This window comes from Stigmatopora nigra, chromosome 22, assembly GCF_051989575.1.
Source record: "Stigmatopora nigra isolate UIUO_SnigA chromosome 22, RoL_Snig_1.1, whole genome shotgun sequence".
Taxonomy (NCBI): Eukaryota; Metazoa; Chordata; class Actinopteri; order Syngnathiformes; family Syngnathidae; genus Stigmatopora; species Stigmatopora nigra.
In genome coordinates, this window is record NC_135529.1 from 2194899 (window position 1) to 2208074 (window position 13176).

General features: G+C 41.1%; 2 protein-coding genes across 2 annotated transcripts; both read left to right on the forward strand.

Moving 5' to 3' along the window:
* Positions 1-709: 709 nt before the first annotated feature.
* Positions 710-7455, forward strand: LOC144215874 (E3 SUMO-protein ligase PIAS1-like). Its single transcript, XM_077745065.1, has 14 exons — positions 710-846; positions 1920-2340; positions 2422-2506; positions 2615-2662; positions 2769-2859; positions 2969-3103; positions 3201-3306; positions 3847-3920; positions 4018-4178; positions 4417-4550; positions 4634-4811; positions 4892-5031; positions 5414-5451; positions 5549-7455. The coding sequence occupies exons 1-14, from the start codon at positions 802-804 to the stop codon at positions 5870-5872; spliced, it is 1980 nt and encodes a 659-aa protein (XP_077601191.1). The 5' UTR covers positions 710-801; the 3' UTR covers positions 5873-7455.
* Positions 7456-7703: 248 nt separating this feature from the next.
* On the forward strand, positions 7704-11786 carry LOC144215529 (mortality factor 4-like protein 1). Its single transcript, XM_077744538.1, has 12 exons — positions 7704-7860; positions 8411-8457; positions 8529-8596; positions 8675-8761; positions 8966-9043; positions 9136-9161; positions 9358-9449; positions 9575-9676; positions 10123-10211; positions 10305-10477; positions 11278-11362; positions 11448-11786. Exons 1-12 carry the CDS (start codon positions 7821-7823, stop codon positions 11530-11532), a joined length of 972 nt encoding a protein of 323 aa, XP_077600664.1. The 5' UTR covers positions 7704-7820; the 3' UTR covers positions 11533-11786.
* Positions 11787-13176: the final 1390 nt, after the last annotated feature.

Genomic DNA, 13176 nt, shown 5'->3' on the forward strand with positions numbered 1-13176 from the left:
ATCACTTTCTCTTGTAAAGCACATATTCTATTAAACTGTTTGCTCATGGTGTATTTGTTCACACCCCTGTGAATAAATCATTTTATTAAAAGATTTGAGGTTGGTCAAATTAGATTCTATTTTTCCACATCCACTTTTAATTGAATTAATTTTAATGAGGTAAATGACTTCAACAGGTAATAATCCATGCGTGGGTCGTTCCATATTATTTACATATTGAGATATTGGAATATGGGTAGTAGTTTAGTTTAGCTAAGTGGACATATGACCAGTTTTACATTTTTCTGTTTTCATAATATTTAAAGACTTACTCAAACAATGTACAAACACTTTTTTTCCTGGTCTCAAAATTACATTAGACAATGAAAAAGTATATTTTATATTTACATATTGGATGGCCAAGAATTGCTTTTCAAATATACAGTTCTGTAACTGTAAAGATATTTCAAATATAACTGGGAGAGGTAAATCCAAATGCTGTGATGTATTCTTTGCCAAAATATTTTTTTGAATAATTACATTGCCACTTCAATTGAACTTTCAGTTCTGTTAGCCCAATGAGTTAACGTAAAAGCAGCAAAAGAATGACATGCAGGGGGAAAAAAAGTGATCTTTAGATTGGTACATTTGGTTTAAAACAGTTCTGATAGTATTATAAATGAGTCGAATAAAAGTGTACATACTACAGGTAAACTATCCTGTAATGCGGATCGAGCACACCCCCTGCCGTCTGTTGTGTGGAAGCACACATTGAACGCTTGAGACTTTGAGCTTCTTGTCCCCCGAGGACGGCTGCTACGCATGCGTACACAATGTCACAAGATGGCGGAGAGTACGGAACTAAAGGTAAAGCAAGCCTTTCCACTAGGTTGACAAATAGGCGGTTAGAATTGTCACATTTGAATTTCAAATAACGGGAACACAATTTCTCGAAAACCAGCGCCGAACAATACTCTTCTCATTTCTTATACGTCCATAATAAGGACACAGACACCATACAAACTGTTAGCTTGTTGGCTAGCCTGCTAGCACTAGCTTTGTTATTGTTGCCGACGCTCCGTTCGTCTGTTTGAGTTTGTGCTGTTTTCTTGCAAATTGCAAGCAGATCCCAAATCGGAATGTCAAACCGAGGTGACAGTAACGTCTATGCTTTCAGAATAGCCCCACACTAGTCGGCCTCCACTGACATTTCTGAAAGATAAGGATTCAGACTGTTAGATCACTTATACTAACGGGATCTGGCTATTCCCTGGAAGGAAATGCCACTTTCGCGCTTTAAATTCGTGTTACTGTCGTTTAGCTGACGTGTGTACTCATTAGCGTATTTGCCAGACACTTTAATGGCATAAATCAATGTCCTCCCCCATAAAATTATCATGTTCAATTTGATGTAACGAGACCCCGCCTCGTTACAGATGTGTTGTATACTTCTAATGTCAATGTCTTCTCCCAATTTAACAGGACTCTTGAAAAATGTTATTTTGGCAAAGTGATCCAAATCGCACCCCATATTTTACATTTAATCTCTAGTGTGGTGCAGAATGTTGCTCATAATTTGTGAATTTGAAGAATAAGAAGGTCACATTTATGAAACCATATCGAAATCAACACCTTAACATGTCATTTTAGAGTTTTGCATAGGACCTTATTTGTCTGCAGCTTCACAATGGAGCTTTCGCAAAAGCTTCACCCCACCTTAGTTACTGTTGCTAGTCTCTCAAGCTTTGTGACTCCGAAGGTAAAATCTATGACAGGGAGTCGTGTGTGTCTTCGTTTACTTTGTTGGTTTAAATTGTCATGTCAATATTGTGACTATACAGTACCCAATCATAATAACTGTTAATCAACTATTGTCACAATTTGTTCCCTGCAAGCGTCATGGATGGTATTCCCTAACTAGACTCTTCCTTTTTCTCCAGCAAATGGTAATGAGCCTTCGAGTTTCCGAGCTGCAAGTTTTGTTGGGCTTCGCCGGGCGGAATAAGCATGGGCGCAAACATGAACTATTGACCAAAGCGCTTCACCTAGTAAAGGCTGGTTGCAGCCCTGCCATGCAGATGAAAATTAAAGAGCTCTACAGACGGAGATTCCCGACCAAAATGGTTTCGCCGGTGGACATGGCACTGCCCGGCGTCCACCCCGCCTCCGGCCTTCCCGCGGGCCTCTTCGACAGCCACGGTTCCCCCTCGCCGCTGTTGCCTGTTTCACTCCTCGGGCCCAAGCATGAGCTCAGTCTGCCTCACCTGCCCTCAACTTTGCACCCCGTTCACCCCGACGTCAAACTGCAAAGATTGCCCTTTTACGACGTGCTGGACGAGCTCATTAAGCCCACCAGTTTGAGTGAGTTTAGTTTGACTTGACACAAGGATGCGTGTTAAGTTTCAGCTGCACTGACTACTCTTTCCTAACTTTTTTTTGTAGCCCCCGACAACAGTCAGCGGTTCCAGGAAGCTTGTTATGCCTTTGCTTTAACGCCGCTACAAGTTCAACAGATCAGCAGTTCAATGTGAGCAACACAGCTCTCGTGTTTATGTCCTGTGAGCAACAAGATCCAAAGAGGGCAGAACAAAGCAAACCAATCCTTTGTAACACAAATATTTTCCTCTCTTTTTAGGGACATATCGGGGACCAAATGTGACTTTGCTGTTCAAGTCCAATTAAGGTATCAACTTGTTTAATGGATATTTTACTTCCAAAACAATGATGGGAATATTTGTCACCCCTGTGAGGAAAGGAATTGCCGTATAACTTCATTTTTTTTCTGGTAGGTTTTGTTTATCAGAGACAAGCTGTCCACAGGACGATCATTTCCCACCAAATCTCTGTGTGAAGGTGAATGGAAAGCCCTGCAATCTCCCTGTGAGTTGGCACATCCTATCAACAAAACTGTGTTGTTTTTTGGTTAAGCCAGCACAAAGAATGTGAAATAATAGAATAGTGAAACCCCCCCCCCCCCCCCCCCCTGCAGGGATACCTTCCTCCGACCAAAAATGGAGTTGAACCAAAAAGACCCAGTCGCCCAATAAACATAACTTCCCTCGTGCGACTGTCCACGACAGTCCCCAACACAATAGTTGCATCGTGGACCTCAGAAATTGGGAGGGTAAGAAGCACGAAAAGACTTGGTGAAACAGATGTTTAGAGGAGAGCGGGCAGGAGTCACCTCAACTTGACCCCCCTTTCCACATCTCTTTTCTCAGAGTTTTTCTATGGCTGTTTATTTGGTAATGCAGCAGTCGTCCGCTGTGTTATTACAAAGACTACGAGCCAGAGGTATCAGGAACCCGGACCACTCCAGAGCTCTTAGTAAGTTTATTGACTGCACCAGATTGTATTTGGGTGACCGAAAAAGTCCTCATGAAGCCTGTATTTTACTGTTGTGAATGAAGGCAAGAATATTCTGGTGGCCTATTGCAAACACATTTTTTTCTATCCCTGTGGCCCTGCTTCTTTGACTTTCACCACAATAATCTAGCACTTGTACAACACCCCCCTCAGAAAATGTCCTCTTCTTGAAAAGAAACATCTAGCGCTGCTGTGTTTGCCAGAGAATATATAAACATTCCTCAAGATTTATGCTACGGCCACACATTTTTACTGGATAATTCTTCATCTTCTTCAGTGCTAGATTCTTATACACAGCTACAGTTGCTATTACACATTTTCATACTTTTTCCTTATTTGGAATTAGCTACCTTTGTAAGAAAGTATAGAAAGTCAAACATATGAAAATAATAACAACATGTCAATAATAACATGTACTCTACACCCGAGGCCACTATTTAGGAAAATAGTCTTCATGCTTTGTTCACTGCTCATTTTTGTGATGTGACGTTTTCTTCACAGTTAAAGAAAAATTGACAGCCGATCCAGAAAGTGAGATTGCCACCACCAGTCTTCGAGTGTCTCTTCTGTGTCCTGTAGGTCACCCCACTTCAACTTAACCCTGACAGTACACCTACCAAAATGAAGTACTTCACATCTGTTTTTTCTTCTTCTTTCATTTTTTTTTTAAAGCTGGGAAAAATGAGGCTAACAATTGCGTGCCGAGCTTTGACATGCTCTCACCTCCAGTGCTTTGATGCTACACTTTATATCCAAATGAATGAAAAAAAGCCTACATGGGTGTGTCCGGTGTGTGACAAGAAGGCACCGTACGAGCACCTTATTATTGATGGGTGAGCACCATGTACACAGTTAATGAGCATTAACAACAATGTCTTCCCAATTTAAATGAATTGGACATATATTGTCCACGGTAGAAAATTGATTCAAGTTTTCTTAATAGATCCACTTATGTGGACGCCATTTTTAGAAATGTCCAATACATAAAGGGTTACATATAGGGGATTTGTTGTTTGACCAGGTGATCACATGATGAAAAGGCATTATTCAGTCTTGATGTCATTGGCACAGGTTATTTATGGAAATCCTGAACAGCTGTTCTGACTGTGATGAAATCCAGTTCAAAGAGGATGGAAGTTGGGCGCCCATGAAGTCAAAAAAAGAAGCGCATGAAGTTTCAGCCCAATACTACGGAGTAGACAGCAGTGAGTAGTAACACGTGCATTTTCAACCTCATGCAGTTCTGTGTGGAATCCTTTTGACTTTGCTGTCTATGTTCTGTGTGCAGATGTGCCTAAAATTGAAAGCCAAGAACAGAAACACAGCTCGTCCAATGAGAACCCTAAAAAAGTGGATGTGATTGACCTGACACTGGACAGCTCATCGGAAGACGAAGTGGACGACCAGCCGCCTCCTAAACGGCCCTGTCCGTCCCTGTCGCCTATCTCTCCGCCTCCAACAAAAGGGTGAGTGTGCAACTTCCAGTGTGCCTCGTCATTATTTTTTTCCCTTATTCCTAAATAGATGACCTTGATTTTCCTGACAGAGTACTGAACCTTCACAACCAGACGTCACCTGTGACGAGAGCTCCCAGCATGCCCCCTCTAGAGACCAGCTACATTCCTCCCCCGCCACCACTTATTCAGGACTATCGCCACTTTTATCACTCCGCCAGTGAACTGCCAGGTAGGCACCAATATTTAATGGGCATCTTTCATTTGGGAATTGGCATTACTCATTCAAATCTGCTGGGCACCGTTGGAAATTATATATATATATATAATAAGAATGATAGGGCAGTCTGCTGGGTGAGTGGTTAGCACGTCGGCCTCACAGTGGGGGAGCTGGGTTCAAATCCAGGTCGGTCCACCTGTGTGGAATTTGCCTGTTCTCCCCGGGCCTGCGTGGGTTTTCTCTGGGTACCCTGGTTTCTTCCCATATTCCAATAACATGCATGGTAGGCTGATTGGACACTCAAGTCAAAATGGATTGGTCAAAATGGAATGGCAGGCTGATATGTGGTATGGATTGGCAAATCATGTCACTCTTTTCTTTCCTTTTCATTTAGATTTAAATTTCTTCTCCTTCCTCCAAGGCGACAATCAGGTAAATCTATCATAACATAAATCTTTGCCGCACGCGGACAGAATCACACTAGACCCACTTACAATCTACTCTGTTTTCCTCCCACACACACATGCAGCATTACAACATGGTGATGGCCGCGGCGGCGGCCGCGTCGGCCTCGGAGGACCCGGACCTGCTCCTCAACCGCTACCTGCCCTACGGCTCTTCCCCCATGTTGCGGGAGCCGCCGGGCACGCCAGGAAGCAGCACGCTGATAGCCACCAACGGAGGCAGCAACAGCGGCAGCACCAGCAGTTTGGTCTCTTCCGGCAGTCTGCGGGACAAAGACCGAGAGCGCGATAGAGACAGCCACGCCATCTCGGGACTGTCGAGGTCCTCCGTAGAGGCGGCGGCGGCGGCCATTTACGGCTCCATATCCGACGTCATCTCTCTGGATTAGTTCCTCACAAAACTGACGCACCACGCAGACTTGGAGACCTGGAGGTCTTTGTAAATACGCAAGAGAGATGAAAGAATACAGTACTATGTACAGAGAGGAAAATCTATTTTCAATGTACTTATCAAGTGTATATAGACTTAGGACACTTCCTGTCCAGCGAGTGGCTTCAGTTCAATATTTTCTGTGAATACTGAAGACTTTTTCGCACCTCTTCATGTGGCCCTTTGATTATATTGTACCTTTTGTACTTGGTTTTTACAGTTTTGTTTTCAATATTCCATGTCGATGGCATTAGTTTATTATGTGCACAGAACTCTGATGAGGTGAGACCTTTACGGGACAGAATATTCAGCATACCAACTGGGCATTGTCACAGATGTTCACAAAACAAGTCACAGCAAATGAGGACAACCAACCCCCCTCCCATCCCCCCAAGATGCATAATTTCTGTAAAAAGAAAATGTGGACAGCAGAAAGGGTTTTGCCATCACTGTAGACATCCATGCCGTGGTCGCATTATTTTAAGGACTTATTTATAATATAACTTATGTTGGATGTATACTGTTGTTTTTAAAAGCATTCCCTTTGCCTCAAATTGTTGCCACTAGAAATGCAAAGCTGGTCCTTATCACGCTCCCCATTCTCACTGTTTTTAACCCAATATTGTCCAGCATTAATGGAAGCTAAGTATGTATAATCAGTGTTGTAGGAAAATGTCTTCTCATCTTGTAAATGAATGGGTTTGATCCAGTAAGTGTCGGCATGGAAATCGGAAATAACCGGAAATATTAAGCTTCCTCCCGATGGTTCCCGCCTTCATTTTGCATTAGAATCATGTCGTCTTACTGTCCGCGTCCTTTTCAGCTCGCGTTCAGCAAACGGATAGGACACTTGCTCATTTGTTTTCCGCTTTCCCCGCTCAAACGCCACATAGAAATGAAGCATCTATCAGTAGCAACCACTTAGAGAGCGTTTCTCTCAAAACTCACCCCTTTTATGCATTGTGCCTCTGCTTTGTGAGGCCTTTGGGCTTGTAGTCTATAAGCTATTTAGTCTGATCTTTTGTCAATTGACAATATATTTGGGGCAACTTTAACTTGACATCCCGTTAGGCCCATCTATTAAAAGTCATCATGGACATCCCCCATTTTTTTTTCTTTGATTTATGCTTAACATTACTATTATTTATTATCAAATATTTTCAGCAATTGTTTGATTTGTGGCTATGCATTGCAGTCATTGTATGTGATATTTCTTTTGTAATGATATAATTAATGCTATTTAAAAGAAAATGTCATTGTTGCTTGACATGCATTGTAACATCTGTTTTCTTGTTCGTTTTACCTATCAGATGATGTCAATAACTCAATAGAGGCTTTGAGCATTTTGAACCGCTAAGAGGTCTACTGTGCTGTTTGATATTTATAAGAATTAAACAGAAAAATGTGCCTGTGTGGTTGACCATTGTAACATTATTGGTTGAATTACTGTAAAAAAAAGGAGCCCAAAATGTGGAAGCCATTTAACCTGAGGTCAGACCTAAATTCATTTTAATTCAATTCAATGAAATAGTAAATTATTAATCAATTGTATTTATTATTATTATTATTATTAATAGAACATGTTACTTTGTAAAAACTGCCTGAAACAATTATTATATAAGATTTATTTTTATTTTATTTCACATTTATGGTATTTTTTAGATCCTCATTAACGTATTGTTCTCACTCTAAAATGTGATTAATAATATTCAATAAAAGTCATTTATTTAGGAGGTGGGTTGTAAAGGGAAACAGTTATATAATGTGGTTTTATCCTCGTCGCGTTTTGCTTGGTCGCATTTGTCGACGTCACCAGATCGGTGATGACGTCTATAAGTGAGCGGCACCGTTTCAGATTGGAATGGGAGCTGGCGATTTTTCCCCTATTTTGATCGTTTAATCCGTGAATGGCGCCGAAACAGGACCCGAAACCTAAATTTCAAGAAGGTACCGTGCTTTCTATGTGTGTCGCGTTCCAATTGCGACGTTGGTTGGGGTACAATTCGATGGAATGAAACTCAGACACAAGCCAGCATCTCTACCGCTGCTAGCTTTCATTGTTGTTGCTATGGGCTTAGTGTATGCTTTTGTTTCAAAATCAACGTCTTTATCTATCTTTTTCTTGAATATAGTAAGTGTTATTTGACCAAAACTTCCCAATCATTGATTAAAATGCGTTTGCAAACGTTTAAACGTGCCCCATTTGTACCCTATTTTTCTGATATGCTATTAGCTCAATTTGGCTACATTCACAGTCAAGGTTGGTTGACGTTCACACAATCCCAAATGAGCTACACATTTAGGAGTGCGTATTTTATTTTCAAATTGTAATATGATCACATTGCCACAAAATCGTGGCGATTGCACAGCAAATAAAGCATGCACGAACATTTTAAAAATAGCAAATGCAAATATATGATCTCAGCTAGGCTTTCACTTTAACTCGGTGCAGCTTGTGAATCGTATTCTTGACGTAATAAATAAATATTGTTTCTAGGTGAAAGAGTGCTGTGTTTTCATGGGCCATTGCTCTACGAAGCTAAGGTAAGTTTCCTAGCAACCTGTCTTCTGTCTTCCACAGTCTTCTTTTCAAAGTCATATCTCTCTCCCTGCAGTGTGTTAAAAGTAACGTCAAGGAGAAACAAATCAAGTACTTCATTCATTACAGCGGCTGGAATAAAAAGTGAGTGAGCCGACAGTCAATCGCTTGGATTTGACTTGACCTGAACACCTTATTGTCTGCCTTTCCCTTTTGTTGTAGTTGGGACGAATGGGTTCCTGAGAGCCGAGTGCTAAAGTATGTGGACAGCAATCTGCAGAAACAGAAAGAGCTTCAGAAGGCCAATCAGTAAGTCCTATTTGTTTACTTCTACATATGGTGAAAAAGTTTCAAGAGTAAAATCTCTTTAAACCGCAGTATTTGAATGCCAAGTTTTTGATACAAAAAAGAAATCAAAAGTAGAACTGTAAAATTTTGCATGTGTCAATAAAGTGATAGGCCATATTTGTCCAGTTGTTGATTGCGAAGGTTGACTTTCTTTTCTGATCCTAGAGACCATTATGTTGAAGGAAGAATGAGGGGTGCTGCACCGAATAAGAAGATACCCGCGACCTCACAGAAAAACGACGTGTGGGTGCAAGATTTCCTTTTTATTCAGTCTCCCACTTTTCTTCATGCCACATCAGATTTGTAGTTGTAAAACATTTTTTGTACAATTGCAGGAAAACCAAAAAGAACAAACAAAAAAGTGAGTATGCACTTATCATTTTACTTGAACTGAATGTCATATATTGTGGCCATTTTTTGTACAGCCTTATTCGGTTTCCCTTTTTACATTTCTTAAGCATATTTAGACAAAATGTTGTTTTTTTCTCTCTTTAAAATAGCTTCTATTTAATAGGTAGAGGTGAGGTAGAAAAAAATGTTTTTTTTTTCGGTTCCAGCTCCTGGTCCAGGAGAAGGACCGAGTTCGGGAGGGGACCCAGTCCACCCCCCACGGAAGAAGAGGGCTCGTGTTGACCCAACGGTTGAAAGTGTAAGTTGCTCTTTCTCTCTTACATCTATCTTTGTTCCCATCTTACTGCGTTTGAACTCACTCGGGGAAAGAAGTTTGGCTTGCTGTATCGGCTAATGTCATGTAACTTGATCTTGTTTGGCCAGGAGGAGACCTTCATAAACAGAGTGGAAGTTAAAGTCAAAATCCCTGAGGAGCTAAAACCTTGGCTTGTAGATGACTGGGATCTGATTACGCGACAAAAACAAGTTAGTAGTGTATTCATTTTCGGGCACCGGTGGAGAAACTGTGACCCCTAGTGATCTATTTGTGAAGGATAAATATACTTCATATGAAACAAATCTGGCTACTGTATTTTGCAATGGAAATTTCCCTATGTAGTATTTTGCTTTTTTACGAACCAATTTGCCCGAATTGATGGAACGATTGCTGCCAACCCTCTCAATCAATATATTTTGGATGCCTATTTTAGCCAATGGCATTGCAAGATGATCATTCAAATTCAGTAACTGCCTGTTAAAATTGATTTGATGCCTACCACTGTCAATGGCAGTGAATTAGTCAATATTATTTGTATTCCTACATTGATTTATGTACTATAGTATTTGTTAAATGCAAGTTGAGGCCTTGAGGTGCGAAACCACAGTAAAACAAACACAATCACGATGGCCAACTCTTTGTTTTCTGTCTTCAGCTTTTCCATCTGCCCGCAAAGAAGAACGTTGATGCTGTTTTAGAAGATTATGCAAACTACAAGAAATCGAGAGGAACTTCTGACAGCAAGTAATACTTTTTTTGTAATATTCCCAGAGGTGTGCTTGTTTTTGAATGCGTTGGCAGAAGTTAAAACGTTCTTTTTTATGTCATTCACTCTAGGGAGTTTGCCGTGAGTGAGGTCGTTGCCGGTGTGCGGGAATATTTCAACGTCATGCTGGGCACGCAGCTGCTCTACAAATTTGAGAGGCCGCAATATGCAGACATCTTGGCCAACCACCCAGATACGTCCATGTCGCAGATTTACGGCGCACCCCACCTGTTGAGGCTCTTTGGTAAATCCTTTCACGCTATGTTAGCCCTTATAATGGCACTTATTTAACTCCTTGGCCGCCGCTACCACCGCTAGAAGTCAATCATTTTTGACTAGGAAAAGCGCAGGCTCAACTTTTGAAGACTGGTTTCATTGGAGTAACCAATGTCCCTAAAAGGGTTAAATCAGTTTGTAAAAATAGTTAACATCTGCTTATGTTCAACCTGATCTTGCACAAAACCAATTTATAGTGAGTTTAACTACAAATGGCTTGTCTCTCCAAACAAAACTTTTATAGGGCTGTTTTGAAATGAATAACTTAAAGGCAATTGTTGAATTCGGGAGGATTTATTTGTTGTGTTGTTGTAGCTTGCATAGGATTCTTTCTGTTGTTAAACATCCTAATCATTTTACGGCGACCCCATTCGTTTTTACCTACGAGCTCCCGAAGTGAGCGTCTCTTTTGAGAAGGAAAATGTCTCTACAATCTCAGTGGTGATTAGCCGAGCTGTTTTCTCCACTACTCAGTACAAGTAACGTCTATGCATAAAATCACTTTCCAACTATCATGCAAGAGGACAACAACAGCTATCACAACTGTCTTTTCGGAGGTTGGAAAAATCTGGTCTCAATATCTGTTGCGACATTTGAACGATAAAATTAGATGCAATCCATCCATCCATCCATCCTGATTTGTATCAACTCAGCCGCTACAGTGACCTAATGTGGCGGACCAGACAATTCATTTCAATAGTTTGAGGCCATCATTTCATCTTGGTTTAGCTGCTTCTTAGTAAATGTCTTCCTCTTTGGTCTTACAAGTGCGAATCGGAGCCATGCTGGCTTACACTCCTTTGGATGAAAAGAGTCTGGCACTGCTGCTGACCTACCTGCAAGACTTCCTCAAGTGAGTCTCAGCTTACTAGAGATGGCTAAATCATCAGTTTAGCGGTACAACCAAGCAGTGGCTTGACTTGTGAGGTCCATTGCAGGTACTTGGTCAAGAATTCTGCAACGCTCTTCAATGCCAGCGATTATGAGGTGGCCCCACCGGAGTACCATCGCAAGGCCGTTTGAGCTTTTTTTTTTTCCAGGAAGAGTGAGTATCATGCATCAGGATGTGAAAATACTCCAGGAAGTATTGGACCAATTTTTCAGTTGTCTTTCGTGTGGAAGCTGCAAAGTATGCTCTCCCTGTATTGGTATAATTTTTTAATACCACCCTTTAGTTTGTATATCTTTTGACAAGGAACTTCAGCATTTCACTGTTTGGTTCTTTATTTTTGTTCGCATATTGTCATCATTTTCTAATAAAAACTACTTCATTTCTTCATGTGACTTTGCTTCATGGCACTTGTGTAAAAAATTGCACTCTTCTTCCAACACTCTTTTTGGCTGTTGCACTAAAGAGATAAAATGGGTCCTATTTAGCATGTTGGTATTATTTGGGCGCTGTCCTGAAGAGCAAAGCAGTGAAGTGTGAATCCAACCCATAAGAAATATCTTGGTTTAGCAAACCGTTGATACTAAAAAAGCCTGGAATGATGATGAACATGGAACCTAACTGATGGTTTGCATTGAGTATCTCACAGGGTGCCGGTAATGACCAAAGTGACACTGGAGAGAGGAATGTGTCAGGCATTGAGATGATTGGCAGCTGATAGTTTTCAGCTCAATGGCTATGACGTAATTGAGATGCCAAATGTTTCTTTTTCACACTGATTTGTGGTTTCGGCTCTACCGTCTAGCTTGGTTTGTGGTTTCAGCTCTACTGGCTGCTTTACACTTGTTAAGGGAGAGATCCTTTGAATAGCATTTTCCTCAGCCTTAATAAAACACACATGTAACTTCACTTAAGTGACCTCAAGAAATTCAAATATCAAACGCAAACACCATCGTTATTCTTACATTCGGCATGATTACAAAAACAGATTTTATAGTGACTCAAAACTAAAGTACAATCGTTTGTACTAAAGTACAAGATGTCATTTTTTTTTTGCTACAAGATGTCATTTTTTTTTTGCAAAGGAAATGTCACTAATGAATTCCACAGTTGAACTATTGCTATCATGAATAGTCATTGCAACACATAAAACTGTCATCCAATCTGCGGCTTCCCTCCCAAACGACATCAATTCGAGGGAAAGGGATTGGTGATAACCGCAGCTTTAGAAAGTTGTCATTTTAGCTGACTGATGGAGGCCACTGGTGATTTCCCCCCACAGCAAATCCATCTGCCCGCGACTCCTTTTGAGGTGAAAAACCGCCATCTTTTAATGTGGCACTGAATGTTTCCCCAGACTGAGAGTTAGTGGTGGACTAATTAGATATTGGGAGGCGAGTCTTTTACCAGCGTACGGTTGCCAGAGCTCTGTGTGACTGCATGTCATTAGTATTGGAAAAGTACACCCGTCCACAAAGAGCCGCGGTCACCGAGAGACACTAAAACATCAAAGAACATATCCAGCTCTTCTGGGGGAAGGAATTTGCACAACATAAACAGCCTGTAAAATGGAAAACTACATCTGTGTCTATTTGTTTTGCTGAACGGCAGCCAGCCTTGGCGGTTCTCGCTCCAAGTCCTTCCAAAAACAGTGCTTTTCCAAATAAAAGGAAAAGGCCTGTTTCATCCATCTGTTTCCAATGCAGGCCGTGCAAGTACTGGAGCGCTTTACAGCACCGGATCTCACTCGGTGGGAGGCTAATTCATTAAAGCCTTCT

Coding starts and splice junctions, on each gene's coding strand:
- LOC144215874 (XM_077745065.1), top strand. CDS start 802: ATGCGTACACAATGTCACAAGATGGCGGAGAGTACGGAACTAAAG. Junction 2,341..2,421: donor CATTAAGCCCACCAGTTTGA/GTGAGTTTAGTT, acceptor TTTTTTTTGTAG/CCCCCGACAACAGTCAGCGG. Junction 5,452..5,548: donor TCCTCCAAGGCGACAATCAG/GTAAATCTATCA, acceptor ACACACATGCAG/CATTACAACATGGTGATGGC.
- LOC144215529 (XM_077744538.1), top strand. CDS start 7,821: ATGGCGCCGAAACAGGACCCGAAACCTAAATTTCAAGAAG. Junction 9,044..9,135: donor ACCTCACAGAAAAACGACGT/GTGGGTGCAAGA, acceptor GTACAATTGCAG/GAAAACCAAAAAGAACAAAC. Junction 10,212..10,304: donor AGAGGAACTTCTGACAGCAA/GTAATACTTTTT, acceptor CATTCACTCTAG/GGAGTTTGCCGTGAGTGAGG.